Here is a 15318-nt window from a genome sequence, read left to right as displayed (position 1 = left end):
TTCTGTGTTCTTTGGCTTGTTAGCTGTACATATTGTCCCAAAGCAGCTTTTAGGCATTATTCAGTTTTTTGTTATAAGCCAGAAATGACAAGGAGGCGGCCTTTTGCAATACAAAGTCAATGGAGACTGTTGGATTGCTTTCCCCCCCGGTGGGCGTGGTTTTCAGGTTGTGACGCGCTGCGCTCTGTCTCTATCCCTAGTTTGAGCCCGGCCTCAAAGGGATAGTTCACCCAAAAATGAAAATAATGTCATTAATGACTCACCCTCATGTCGTTTCAAACTCGTAAGACCTCCGTTCATCTTTGGAAACACACTTTAAGATGTTTTAGATTTAGTCCGAGAGCTTTCTGATGCTCCATTGAAAATCTATGTACGTTATACTGTCCGGAAAGGTAATAAAAACATCATCAAATTAGTCCATGTGACATCAGTGGGTCAGTTAGAATTTGTTGAAGCATCGAAAATACATTTGGTCCAAACAAACAAAAATTTCGACTTTATTTAGCATTGTCTTTTCTTTCGGGTCTGTTGTGAACCGCATGCACGAGACTGCAGTGACACTGCTGACGCATGAGGTTGCTGACGTACGATGCTGCTGATGTGTTATCTGGTGCGCCCCAGCTGTTTTTTTTTTTGTGCCCGAGCTACAGTCTGAAAAAAAATCTTCGCAAACACGTCTGAGGATAACACGTCAACAGCGCAGTGCACACGCATTCGCAACAGACGCGGAAGAGAAGACAATGCTGAATAAAGTCGTAATATTTTTCATTTTTGGACCAAAATGTATTTTCGATGCTTCAACAAATTCTAATTGACCCACTGATGTCACATGGACTACTTTGATGATGTTTTTATTACCTTTCTGGACATGGACAGTATACCGTACATAGATTTTCAATGGAGGGTCAGAAAGCTCTTGGACTAAAGCTAAAACATCTTAAATTGTGTTTCCAAAGAAACACTTGCGAATGTCTTATGAGTTTTGAACGACATGAGGGTAAGTCATTTATGACATTAAAGGTAGGGTAACACATTTTGAAAAATGCTAACGGTAGCCGCCTAGCAATGAAATCCCGATCCCACCCTCAAGTCAAATCGCCATCCAAAGTCACGCCTCTTTCAAAACACATGAACACGCACAGATCAGACGGTCACATCTCATGTCTCACTCTCATTCAGCAGTGAGAAAACTTTGCAGTACAAAGGCGAATAACACTTCCAAAATAACCAAACAACGGGTTTACATCAGAATTAGTTTAAGCACACGTTCGGTTGTGTAGACGTAGTAACTATATCGTTACGCTAATCCGTAAACGAACACAAATTTCATAAGCAACACAATGTTTCATCAAAGTAGAATATCTGAATCCATCTCAATACAAACATATCGCGTACCTACCTTACCAAAATAAACAGTGCAACGACTCTTTCAGACCCTTTGCAGCTCCTGCAGCTGTTTCATCTCGTGGTAAAGCAGTAAAGTTACCGATGTTAATTTCGGTTTTTGCTCTTGCTGATCCAGGCAGTTTTTGCTGTTGTTGTTAAGATGCCTTTAGTTTTGTGCCTCCTGTGTAGGTTGTCAATTTAGCAGAAAAGTTTGCTGTTCTCACTGTTTACAGGCAGGAGGTGAGCGCACGTGAACGCGCCGATGACGTATGGCGTCTGCGTGGACTCGCTTCGCGGTTGCCATTCAAATTACGCTTACGTATGAGGGACAAAAATGGAAACGTCCGTTCGGACCGAAATCTATGATTTGTTGAACATTTTTTGGTCCTACGCCTATCACAGATAATATAAATTTCTACAAATACGTTTAAACAACTTAACACAGTGATTGCTATCAGGATGTAAGGAGACTTTTAACCAGCATAACAAAAAATGTTTCAGGATCAAATCTGTTACCCTACCTTTAATTTCATTTTTGGGTGAAATATCCCTTTAAGTATCCACCTTGGTCAGGATAGTTATAGATCTTGGCTATACACTGTACTGTAATGAATTATTTTGCAACACAATTAGCTTTTGTTTAGATCAACATTCTGCCACAATAAAACAAATTTGTTGTTTAATCCACATTCTTGACAGCATTTGTGGCATGCTGCATATAGTGCCATCCTAATGGGTATAACCGTACCTTATGGAGCTGTGAGGATTTACAGTAGGTCCTAATTTAAAAGTATGGAAGTACACACGGCCATATTTCCAGAGAATTTAATGGAATAAATTTGAAACCCATATTTTAGCTTAAGCACTTTTTTCAATTACCAATAAAGAATTATTTGAAATGTGAAGACTGGAAAATAAGACTAATGTAGGTTTTCTTCAAGTAAACAGAGCCTTTCTGGTATCGCTTCCAGTATAATGCATTTTTATGTGTTGTTATATGGCCATTAGATTGACAGGTTGAAAGATTGGATATAACTTTACACACACACACACACACACACACACACACACACACACACACACACACACACACACACACACACAGGTTTCCATGTTTTGTGGGGACATTCCATAGACGTAATGCATTTAATACCATACAAACTGTATATTCTATTCCCCTTACCTACCCCATTCCCTAACCCCAAACATCACAGAAAACTTTCTGATACTTCACATTCTCAAGAAACATCATTTTGTTTGATTTATAAGCTTGTTTCCTCATGGGGACTTCAAAATGTCCCCACAAGGTCACAAAAACACTGGTATTCCTATCTTTGTGGGGACAATTGGTCCCCACAATGTGATAATTACCAGGCAGGTACACACACACACACACACACACACACACACACAAGGTCGGCAAGCAATTCTTTTACACTAGTTTCATGCCAACATGTTTAATATTAAAGTCTTTTGGCTACATTTTGGATAGTGTTTTTTTTATTATGAATTGTTTAAGGGTGATTGTTTCCATTAAGGGTGAGATTAAGGTGACAACGAGAGCACTTCAGTTCATCTTTAACTGACAGCACTGCTTGTGTGCTGTGAGGATCTGGTTGCGAACCTTGGCTGTCCGACTGAAATACATAGTAATGGGCAAAAGATACTGCATTGTGAAAATTGTAGCTACAGTACAAAGGCTTCTGTGGAAAATTTGAGAAGAGGTGAAATGCATGGAAAGTAAGAGAGTACAACAGTTCATGGTTAAATTGGGGTTACTCGTGATACATGCATATTGTTTTACAGTACAAGGAATAGTTCTGCCAAAAAAAAAAAAAAAACATTATTTACTCACTCTTAAGTTGTTCCAAAAAATGTATTTGTTTTCCTGAACACATTTCCTGAAGATATTTATAATCAAGCAGGAACACCACTGACTTCTATAGTAAGTCAAAGGTGCTCCAAAGCTGCTTGGTTACAAACATTGCTCAAAATATCTTCCTTTGTGTTCAGCAGAACAAAGAAATGAATACAGGTATGAAACAACTTAAGGGGGAGTAAATGATGACTATCCCTTTAATCCAAATTTCTTATAATTCCACTTGCTGTTTTTTGTACTTGCTATTCTACAGTATAATGTTTTTTATTAAAATGGATATGTATGTAAACATTTTAGTACAATAATACTAAATGATTTTGTTATGCAACAAATTTGTCAATACTACCATCCATAATTTCATGGAAGTTGGGACAGTACATGTGACTTAGTGTGTAAATACCCAGCTAAGGTGACTTATACATAAAATCATACTACATAATGTACTGTAAAGAACATTATGTGAAAATATAATCTTGATATCTTTATATTGACTGAGTAAGTGCATATGCATTTATTGTGACATTATGCAGTTTAATTATGTTATTCTTTTGGTTTTTCAGGTGAATGGAGCAGAAGCTGATTATGAATACGAAGAAATTACACTTGAAAGGGTAAGATCGCTTAAGCTTTGACATGACAAAGAAATCAGCAGACTCTTAAAATGTCAATAGGGTTTTATATTGTTATAATATTTATAATTTATATGTTTTTGATTTAGTAAAAGGAAATCATGAAATGTACAAGAACCATGAAAGAGTAGTTCATGTTTTCAAGATTTTAAAGTGCTACCCTCAGAAAGAGATGACACATGCCTATTGTATGCAGTGCCGGTCCTAGATACTGAGGGGCCCTAAGCAACTTTGTGAGGGGGCCCTGTCAGCGCCTTTATAAAATTCACTCACTGTCTCTGCTTAAATGTAGATATAAACAAAATGTTTACTAAAAACATGTTGTATTATCTTATAGCTGTACATTTTTACCACATGGACATTACTGTGACACTCATCAAAATACTTTCTAATTGTAACATTGACACGTGTTTTCTGAAAAGCCCTGCCCTTATAAAAGTTATCCATAGTTTTACTACAGTTAAAAAAACATGTTTACTGTAGTAAAACCGTGGTTACCACAAAATAACTATGGTTTCGTAAGTAAAACCATTACTGTAGTAAAACCATGGTTTTGCCAATAGTAATCACACCAATCAAACATGGTTCCTACAGTTTTACCACAAAAACATGGATAATTTCCGCAAAGGGTAAATCTTTTACATTGATATTTACAAAACAAGGTCTACTGCCAAATATATTCTTTAAGAGATGCAGAACATCAGGCAAGCAAATGAAAAAATATGGATAAAATAAAACCAAAACAGCTTTTAGAAAAACTATAACAAACAACTCAACAGATTTTCCAGTTTGCTTAAAAACTAAAGAATGGTCAGACTCCAGAGGTAAACGAACCAAAATACATCAATAATTCTCTAAATATGCAAACTTTAAATGTAATGTGCATTGTTTTAAAACGCTAACAGGAGTCACAAAACACCTTGCATGAATGAATGTGCTTATTTCTTTAACACATAAGTTGTGAAAGATTTTGATTATTCATGCGTACATTCCTAACAAAACACACAGGACTAATGTTGAATCTGGGGATTTGGTCTAAAGTGTAAAAATAATTTCATGGTTGGTCAAGACTAAATAGGAATTTAAAACATTAATGTGTTCTTAAATCTGTTTACTTTACCTTTTTGGCGCTTTTTGATTTTCCGTTCCGGACGGATATCTCTAACCCAAATCCATATATCAAGACACATGTCGATAGGCGCATCAACTGCATGCGGAGCTGCATAGACCGACAGACAACTAGAATTAAAGTATTGTGAGATTATACTGCTTGTTATGCTTTTGAATGGCTCTCGCGGCACAATGATGTCACTCGCCATCTGGTTTGTGCAACGCCAGGTGACGTTAAGAGCAAGGGGGCCCCCTAGTGGTTTGGGGCCCTACGCACCTTGCATACTCTGCGTATAGGGAGGACCGGCTCGGATTGTACTGGCTAACACAGGGGAGTTAAGATTGTGATCTTCCTGATACAATCCAGTGTAAGGACCTAAAGAAAGTTTTGTGAACAAGGGCTTATGCTATTTAGTCAAAAGGCTGATTGACTATACAGTTTTTGAAAGATCAACTGCCTGTAAAATTGCTGCATTCTTCATTCACATGCTTACAATTCAGCTTTTTTCTCTGGCTTTTAAAAACTCTTTTAAACAATAATTTTTCCTCAAACTTTACTATTTTTATTAAAAGGCATTTTACTTAATTTTTATATGTTATTTTATTTCTCCCCTTAGGGAAACTCGGGCCTGGGTTTCAGTATTGCAGGCGGTACCGATAACCCCCACATCGGCGAGGACCCAAGCATCTTTATCACCAAGATCATCCCAGGAGGAGCAGCTGCACAGGACGGCAGACTCAGGTGAGTCTATACTTTCCTTATCACCAGCAGATCGTTTTGGGATAGACACAGAGCCTAAAATTAACTCTTGCACAACACCAAATGCGAGTAAAAATGTACTCTGGAGAGTATATGAAACTGTGGCAATCGCCATTTGGCCAGTGACATTTTTATGATTTCTAAGCACTAGGGGTGTGACGAGACACTTAATCCACGAGACGAGAAGAAACACGAGATTGGTTTCACGAGAACGAGACGAGACGATATTTTTACACTTTTTAAGAAAGCCTCAATGATAAAATAAATGAATAAGAAACTGAAATCACATTATTTGTAAATGTTTTAACTAATCAAGGACAGGCCCTAACAATTATTTTGCCAACTGATAATGAAGTAATTATTAGTAAGTGTTATTTTGGGGAAATAAAAATAGACCAAAGTGAGCAGTAGCATTTAAAATTACATAATAACGAAGATGCAATAATAATTGGTTCAAATAAAGTATTAAAACCAAGTTACATTAAATAACATTTTGTGGCCTATAAATAAAAAGCATTATGACAAATGCCTGCAGGGGGCGATAGAGGACTCGTCTCGCGGACGCTGTCTTCACTTTTACTTTCAGTAGACGGAGAGAAACGCTTATTTTTAGTCAAACAATGTTTAAATCCATATTAATATTTAATATATGTCCATTTCTTTACACTAGAAATGATACAGCCACTGTAATTTTTTGAGCAAGAACATGCAGACATTAAATCACGTAAAGTCTGTGTGAGGGTTTAATCTGACTTCACATCTGACTTCACATCTGACACTGATCAACAGACCAACACAACGCGTCTCAGACTCCACACGAGTTCCCAAAGGAACATTATTGAAAACCCAAACAAAAAAGCAAACGCAGTAAAAGACAAATATAATGCATGCACTGTAAAAGGTTCAAACAGAAAGCTGCATCCTCCGGAGGTCGCATATGCAGGCTACATACGTCATCAAGGTTTTTTTCAGATCATTAACTGAGCATTACATTCGCAAGTCGTGAGCATATTACAAAAATTTGCGATTAGCTAAATAATTAGTAAACTTTATAATTGTTAGTAGTCTCTAATAAGACAGTGATGAAGTAAATGCAGTTTAAAAATGCAACCTCTAATGCAGTCTTTTATTTGAGAAACGGCCAGCACCTCCACAAGAAATCTCGACACATGTAATCTCGCGAAACACATTTAATCTCGCGATATCTCGTTGCACGAGATCTCGTCACACCCCTACTAAGCACGGCTTGAATGGGTGTGTTCAACATAATGCAGAGCTGCGCAGACCGAATGGTGTATGACATCAGTTTTTATGACTCTAGTGGTACTTGGACAATTGATCGGTACAGCGCAACCATAAGAACCTAGGCAGACATTACTTTCCTTCAGAAGATAACTTTCCTTTTTCTATTCTTTATAACTTCCGAATGTGGTGACACATACTTGATGTAACATTATGCACAAACACTTCTAAAACTCGCAACAGTTTACAATGAGCAATATTTTTCAGCATTTTTTAAATCATAAATAAAAATGTAAATTTTGCACATTGGATATTTGAAAAATATAGGTACTGTGTAAAAAACAAATTCACTAATTGATTTTAATTGAACCAGTATTTTGATTGGTAGCAAGAGTAAAACATAATTAAAAAAAAATGTTTTGCGACTGTTTGTGCTGTTGTCCTACGTACATAATTCCATCGCAGATGTGCATGAAAATAAATTATGCTGTCAGCAGAATTCGCTGTTTAAAATAGTTTCCTCTTTTTTTGTACTGCTTTTCTTTGACTATTAAGTAAGTTGTCTCTCACTTGTTCTTTCTCTGCAGAGTTAATGACTCTATACTGCGGGTTAATGATGTAGACGTGAGAGACACAACTCACAGTAATGCTGTTGAGGCGCTAAAGGAGGCAGGCTGCATCGTCAGACTGTATGTCAGGAGAAGAAAAGCCGTTGCAGAAAAAATTGTGGATGTAAAGCTGGTAAAAGGTCCTAAAGGTAAAGCTCCACACTTCATCTTGAGAAAATAGTTGAAGACTACCGTGTCTTGATGTGTAATTACTATAATTCACATCAGGAAATTAACACCATGTACGCTACTATATACAGAGTTGCAAACACATCAAAATAAAAATAATTTTTGTAATTATTTAGTTTAACCTTAGTTACGCCGCATTCTTCAAAGGCTCGATTGAACTTAATTACATTTATGTTTAAGTCTTTAATTTCTAATTTATGTACATGTCTGTGCTAACTCTCTACCCAATCCTGCTGCTGTAGGTCTAGGTTTCAGTATAGCTGGAGGAGTTGGAAATCAACATATACCTGGGGACAATAGTATTTATATCACCAAAATCATTGAGGGAGGAGCTGCCCACAAAGATGGACGGCTACAGATTGGAGACAAACTTTTGGCTGTAAATAAGAAATAAAGTTGTTTAATGGAGTAACATAAGAACATAAAAGGGAATTTAATAGCTGTACTGGGAGCAGATTTTTGTTCATCTTTATTACCATCCATTCATTTTTTTTGCCATTTTAAAATACACTTCTTTCAATAACAGCTTTTGGTGATAAACTATCTTCTACTAAATACATTGTACATACATTGCAAAAGACCAGGCGATAAAAAATCAGATCAGGTTTTCCTAAAGAAATACATTTTACATGTAATTTTGTATTATTGATTATACAATATACTGTATTATATAACGGTTAGTTCTGGTCCTTGATTCTGATTGGTTGGGCCTTGTTGCAAGCCATTGTAAAATTCTCCAAAACATGCTGACCGCATTACATGTTTCACTACCCAACTGTATAGCTGTGTCCCAATTCGAATTCTGTGACCTCCGAATGCTGATTTATGAGACCGATTGCATCACAGAAATGTGACTGAAGGTCAATAAGGCCGTCCCAATTCGAATGCTGCTTGGAAATATAACCTCAGAGTGCATCCTTTTTTCTCCGGGCTATGAAGGATTCTAGCATATAGCGAGATTCATTGTATATAGCGGCTGGATATTTTTAAATAAACACTTCAAACCTTTGTTAAATAAACGTGTGTATTTAGCTGAAATAAGTATCTTGTCACTGTTTTACTATTATAAGTTATGTTTTGTATTAATATTATTCTGTGTATGTTGCGTATATTTCTAAGGTTGTTTCAGTTAATATACTGTACTTTCCAGACTATAATAAAGCCGCACCAGAGTATAAGCCGCATCATTCAAAAATGAGCCATTAAGACGAAATAACATATATAAGTCACAGTGGACTATACATTGCGTTTATTTAAAAAATGATTTCACAAAATCCAAGCCGAAGAACAGACATTTAGGGCCCTATTTTAACGATCTGAAACGCAAGTCCGAAGCGCAAAGCGCAAGTGACTTTGTGGGCGGATCTTGGGCGCTGTTGCTATTTTCCCGGCGGGAGAAATAAGTCTTGCGCCGGGCGCAAATCAATAAGGGGTTGGTCTGAAGTAGGTTCATTATTCATAGGTGTGGTTTGGGCGTAACGTCAAATAAACCAATCAGAACGATAGCCAACATTCCCTTTAAACGCAAGGGCGCAAGTTCCATGGCGGGTTGCTATTATTATGACGGATTTGACAGGCGCACACCTGGAGCGGTTTACACCCGAGGAGACCGACGTTCTTGTAAGAGCAGTCAAAGACATAGAAGTTGTTTTGTATGGGGATGAGAAAAACCCGCCCAAATCAGCGTCGGTTAAACAGGCGTGAGAGGAAATAGCCGCAATTGTCTCATCAGCTGCGCCAAGCACTACAATGATGTCAGGAGACGGGGGGATCCCAAGCTTGCCAGCATAAATCGGGCACGCCGGGCACACAAGAGGACATCGCTGCGTCCACCCTCACCGCTGAAAGGGTTTGGGGGCTTTGAAATCGGACACAAAAACGCAAGCAAGGTTCAACCCCAAAGTACACTTACAAATCAAGTTCACATACATGAAGGTTTCTTATGAAAACATTTAAATTATTATTTAGATAAAATAAACGTAATACAGCCACACAACAAACTTATGAAAATATTTTAATCGTTATTTGCATGATAATTGTTTAACGCTGCCACACAAAATAAATAAAAACTATCACCACAATGCTCACCACAATGATTTCCCTTATCTCATGTATTAATATTTTTTATTGTAACAATTTATGATTTAATGATTTCCCTTATCTTATATTTTTTATTGTAAAAATATATGATTTGCAAAAATAACAGTTGCATCTGTGTAGATTAGATAAGCAATGCGCTATATACATTATGGTCAAGCATGCGCCCTTAAAATAGCATAATGAACAACGCGCAATGCACCACTGACTTTAGACTAGTTTTTTTTGGTTAGTAGCGCAATTGTTTTTTGAAACTGCAAAATAGCATAAGAGATGGTTTGCGCCGGAGCACGCCTCCTTTTTTGCGCTGAACCGCCCAGGGAGCGCAAGTTCATTCCCTAGTTTGCCGACGTGCGTCTGTGGAGGGAAAAACCCGCTGTGCGCCAGTGCAAAATACGAAATGATACATGCGTCACTGACAAAGTCAATTGGACTGGGTGCAAGATAGGGCCCTTAATCTGGAAAGGCAAGTTATTCAGCTAAACAATAGCAGACAGAACAGTAAGCTGAATAAATGTCTGTACGTCAAAAGTAATATTATCAGTTATTTAAACGATAAACCATAGCATACTGAACTTACCTAGAAGGTTGAATAGTCTAAATTAACCGAACAAGCCAACTAGCGTGAAGTTCACATACTCGTCACTCCACATTACAGAATTCATTAAATTACATGAATACAGAAGCAGCATATGGCGGACTCTCACGGCTGTAGACGGTAATGATGTCTCTTGCCTCATAAATGTCAAAAATAATTCATACTGACTTACAAGAGGCACCTGACTATAAGACGCAGCACCAGCCAAGTTATGAAAAAAAAATGCTGCTTATAGACCGAAAAATACGGTACTGTTGATTAGTTTAATCTACGTGTCATTAAAAAAAATCTGGTTCCATATTTTTTTAAATAAGTCATAAACATCTCCCGCTGACAGGCGGGCGCGTACAGCAGGTAACGCAAATGATGGGTTCTCTGAAACCTAGACCATCTCATTTCAGTTCTCTTTGTGGACTTCAGAGGAATGAGTCCTCGCCTTCAAAAAGTATCCAGCCTTCGAATTAGGACACAGCTTGTGTTGCTAAATCTGTGTTGCTTGGCAACCACTTTGTTGTTTCTCTTTCTGAGGAACATTGTTTAATGGAGCATTAATGTTTTTATTAATATCATTACATTATATTTGCTGTTTTATTTTATGAGCTAAGCTGCGCTGTGTCGTGCCTAACAATGCCCCTTAGCTGTTATAAAATCAGTGGGACATATTGCTTTACTATCCAATGTAATGTAATAATTAGTTTTCTTAAATTGTTTGCATTTTTTACAATTTAAATACTGTAATAATTGCACAAACATATACTAGGGATGTGCATGTCTGTCTTTTTTCATTTTGATTAATCCATAGGTCTGAAAACGAGTTCTCGATTAACTGGGGGCGGGGCAAATAAAGGGGCGGGGCATACGAGTCATGATGAAAATAACATTTTTTATAATAAAAACTCAAATAAAACTTAATGACAGAAAAATGAACACATACTAGAATATTAATGAATTAAATGTTTTTTAACAGAACCCTCTAACAGGAATAGCTGCGATGAAGTGAAACTAAAGGGTTAATAAACACAAACTGAATAGCTTTCTATATGAAGCACATGATTCATAACATTAATCAGTTTTAACTCTTTTGCTATAATTTTAGCAATTAGCTGTGTCGTTTCATCCTCTCACCTGTTTTCTATTAAGATGTAATGCTCGTATGGCTCTCTGGTATCTCTTGTCATTTGATGTGTAAATATGAGTTGATATGAGGAAACTTGTGACGACGCTGTACATTTCGCACCTGACTGACTGTATTTTCGTCTTACCGAAGTGAATCCGAAAATTACTGCATCCTTTAAACCTTAGTGTCTCAGTGATGTGAGGTGTGTTCACTTCACAGCGTTGCGCGGATCGGCGGGTTGCCACGGCACGGGTGCGCATAGGAAGGTTTTAAATCATGCATGGTACTGATGTCATACGCCGGTCTGCGCAGCTTACGACGATGTCAAAAACGCACCCAGTCTTTACTACCACAGGCACTTGTAACGCTAGCGATATCCAAATACTGCCATAAACACACCAAAAAAATAATAATTAACCCACACGGCCATCGTTTTCGTGATCGATTGTCAATGCCACGTTCGACTACTCGAGCAATCGATTACTCGTGCCCGTCCCTAAAATATGCATAAAATTGTCAGTAGAGGCTTTGAGATGTACAGATACTACTAGTACATTTTTGAATGATAAACTTAACTTGTTAATTATCTGATGTGCTTGTGTACAGGTAAATACTGCTTGCCTTGAAGAGGTGACCCATGAAGACGCCGTGACTGCCTTGAAAAACACCCCTGATGTCGTCTATTTGAAAGTGGCAAAACCCACCAGTGTCTTTATGAATGATAGTTATGTTCCTCCTGATGTCACCAGCCCGTAAGTTTGTTGCACTTAACTTGGTTTAGTAGGATTTTTAATGTAATGGTATTTTGTTTTGTTGACAATTTTGAACATGGCAAGTAATTGCTGTATATCGGCATGTCTATCAGTTATAGGAACAGTTCACTTTGTGTCACATCCTATGGGAAAAATATATATTTTTTAATTGCTAGGCTTGCATGCTAAACTGTAAGTTAGAGATAATTAACAGTTAGACTGAAATTATTTTAAAATAAGACCTGGCAGGGTTTTGTTTGTCTGGCTGACTGTACATTAAACCACTTTTGACACAACTACCTCCCACATAAATATGTCAGTGGGCACAAAATATTAATTTAAGTTCATTTTATGTTAAATGCATATTATCATACATAAAATAATTAATTATCTTACAACAAAAGTTAATCCATAAAAGTTGATCTACACACACATTGGGGATTGTGCAATTCTGCATCTCCAGTTCACCTAACCTTCATGTTTTTGGACTGTGTGGGAGGAAACTGGAGTACCCATAGTAAACCCACACTGACACAAGGAGAACATGCAAACCCATACAGGGCTGAAACCGAGGACTTTTTTGCTGTCCCACCCCCTTTCCTCTTAAAGGTGGGGTGCGTGATTTTTGAAAAACACTTTGGAAAAGGGAGTCGGGCCGACTGCCAAAACACACTTCTAGCCAATCAGCAGTAAGGGGCGTGTCTTCTAACCGTAATCATTGCCTGGGTTGCGTATGTGTGGGGCGGGTCTATCAAAAGGAGGTCCAGATTCTATTGGGGTAGGGGCGTGTTTGTTTAGGTGATTTCAAATATCCACATTGACTTTCAGAGATCATGCTCCCCACCTTTAAAATTAAACAATACAGGTTTGAAAAGATATTAGGGTGATAAAATAATGGCAGCATTTATATTTTTGAATGAACTGTTTCTTTAAATTCTCTGTGTTTTAGTCTAGTGCATGCTCACTTATGGCTTAAATCCCACCTGAAAGCCTCTATACACAGCGTTTGTGGGGAACGCCACTAAAATTGACTCTGCAAAGTGCTGAGTGATGACAGTCAATAAAGTAACACCTTGGTGATATTCCAGGGGCAGGCCAGATCCCCCAGCATTGCATCCTGAGAAAGGATGCTGTCATTAGGGCTGGCATGAAGGACAAAAGCACATTTAATCATGAAGTGCATCACGTGGCCAGACACCTTGACCAGCTAATCCAGCCTCAGTATGTGTAGAAATAAGTGTGTGTGCAAGTGTTGCAGAGGGAATTTTAAAGCCACAATATAATACCTGCACATGTCCTTGTCACCTGTCTGAGTATGGAACTTAATTTAGAAGGCGTAACAATTTCATTAGTGGTTCAATTTCATTGTATCTGTCAGCCAGTCAGGCTCTGCATAATGTTTTGACACATGCAGGACAGTTTAAGGAGAATTAAATAAATGGGGTCAATGTGTGAGATAACTAACCACATTGTGTGCATCTATTATTAGAATTTACATTTGAGACCATGAAACAAGAAAATTCTGTATGCTGTTGTTTCTCATTGACCACAACAGAGACATTAAAAAAATATTTATGCTGCTTATTTCTATATATGATCCCCAGGGAATGCAATGCACATAGTTATAAAAATAAATGCTTTTTAGCACAAGATGATTAAAAAAAAAGAATATTAATTATGACTTTGTATGTGTATTACATTCATATGTATTTTACAAGGTGGCTAATTGGTATGAATTTGTATTTATCAAATTTTTCTGTTTCTTTATGATTTGTTTTTGCCTCATTACATTAGGTTTAGATGCAGGGTTAAGGGTGGGGTATCATTCGTTTTTTTTTTGTTTTTTTTTAAGTAATCATACATTTTTGTATACTTAATTTATATGAATTCATACAAATTAGCCACCTGTAAAGTAAGTATACATTTTTGTGAGATCAGGTTGGCGATACAGTACAAGGTGCAGACCCCTGTGAACATCGTTAAATGAGTTTCAACCAACAAAAATCATTTGTTTGTGTGTTTTTATTCTAGCGTATTCACAGCAAATGGAGAACCATATCAGCACCCAAGGCTATCTGAGTCAGCCATTAACCCCCGCCACCCCACCACGGTACTCTCCGGTCTCAAAAGGCATGCTGGGAGATGATGAGATCACAAGGGAGCCACTGCCACCCCATTTCTTTGTGTTTAGAGAGATAATATCCGTAATGTTCCTTATGTGGTAGGCCTCAGTTTATACACTTACAGCAAGAAATGATCCTTTATTTTGAGAGAAGGTTGATACAGGTCGTAACATGCTCTTAAAAATGTTCTGTTGTGATTATGGCTTTACCAGTACCTACTCTTAATGTTTTTTTTTGTTTGCAACTGACATTTTTTTCTCCTCTTATGTGCAAACAGCTTTTCTTTTTCAGATAGTCGTTTCCTTACCGTGGGTTCACACCAGCCACGTTTGAGGCATCAAATTTGCGTCTAGTTTGCCGCTTGAACATTTTGAGTTTACTCGCTTCATTTGTGCGTGAAAGCCGCACGTGAAATTCTAGTCATCGAGAAATTAAATTTGCGTCATGGGAGGGGCTTCTGCGACTCCGCTCGCTTCCTGTAATCACATCACTACTAGAGCAAGCTCCTGACTGGTTAACACGGCGTGTTTTTCCGCCAAAGTAAAAAAGGCAATGCTCAATTTGCGCCATTCGCGCGGAATAGATGTGCGAATGAGGTGGAATCTCGTCACTGCGCTAAACGCCTCATTCGCGCCGTGAGAACTCAAGACGCGTGTCAACATTGACTTAACATTGAAATCACTCGCGCTTGACACCTCTACTGGGGCTGGTGTTAACGCAGCATTAGTTTACTCACGTCATTCTCGCGTGAAATTCTAGTCATCGAGACATTCACACGGAAATTCGTGTCATGGGAGGGGCTTTCTGTAATCATGTCACTCCTAGAGC

General features: G+C 37.8%; 1 protein-coding gene across 21 annotated transcripts in view; it reads left to right on the top strand.

Annotated features, from left to right (window-relative positions):
- Window positions 1-15318, top strand: part of dlg1a (discs large MAGUK scaffold protein 1a) — a 181635-nt gene that overhangs the window by 127057 nt on the left and 39260 nt on the right. For all 21 annotated transcript variants that reach the window (XM_073870188.1, XM_073870187.1, XM_073870192.1 and 18 more), the window contains 6 exons: window positions 3826-3876; window positions 5622-5746; window positions 7594-7763; window positions 8046-8182; window positions 12222-12370; window positions 14403-14529. In XM_073870188.1, the coding sequence (XP_073726289.1) occupies window positions 3826-3876; window positions 5622-5746; window positions 7594-7763; window positions 8046-8182; window positions 12222-12370; window positions 14403-14529 (759 nt within the window). The remainder of the gene's footprint in view (window positions 1-3825; window positions 3877-5621; window positions 5747-7593; window positions 7764-8045; window positions 8183-12221; window positions 12371-14402; window positions 14530-15318) is intronic.

This window comes from Misgurnus anguillicaudatus, chromosome 8 (assembly GCF_027580225.2).
Source record: "Misgurnus anguillicaudatus chromosome 8, ASM2758022v2, whole genome shotgun sequence".
Lineage (NCBI taxonomy): Eukaryota > Metazoa > Chordata > Actinopteri > Cypriniformes > Cobitidae > Misgurnus > Misgurnus anguillicaudatus.
This window is presented reverse-complemented; position numbering and strand designations above follow the sequence as displayed.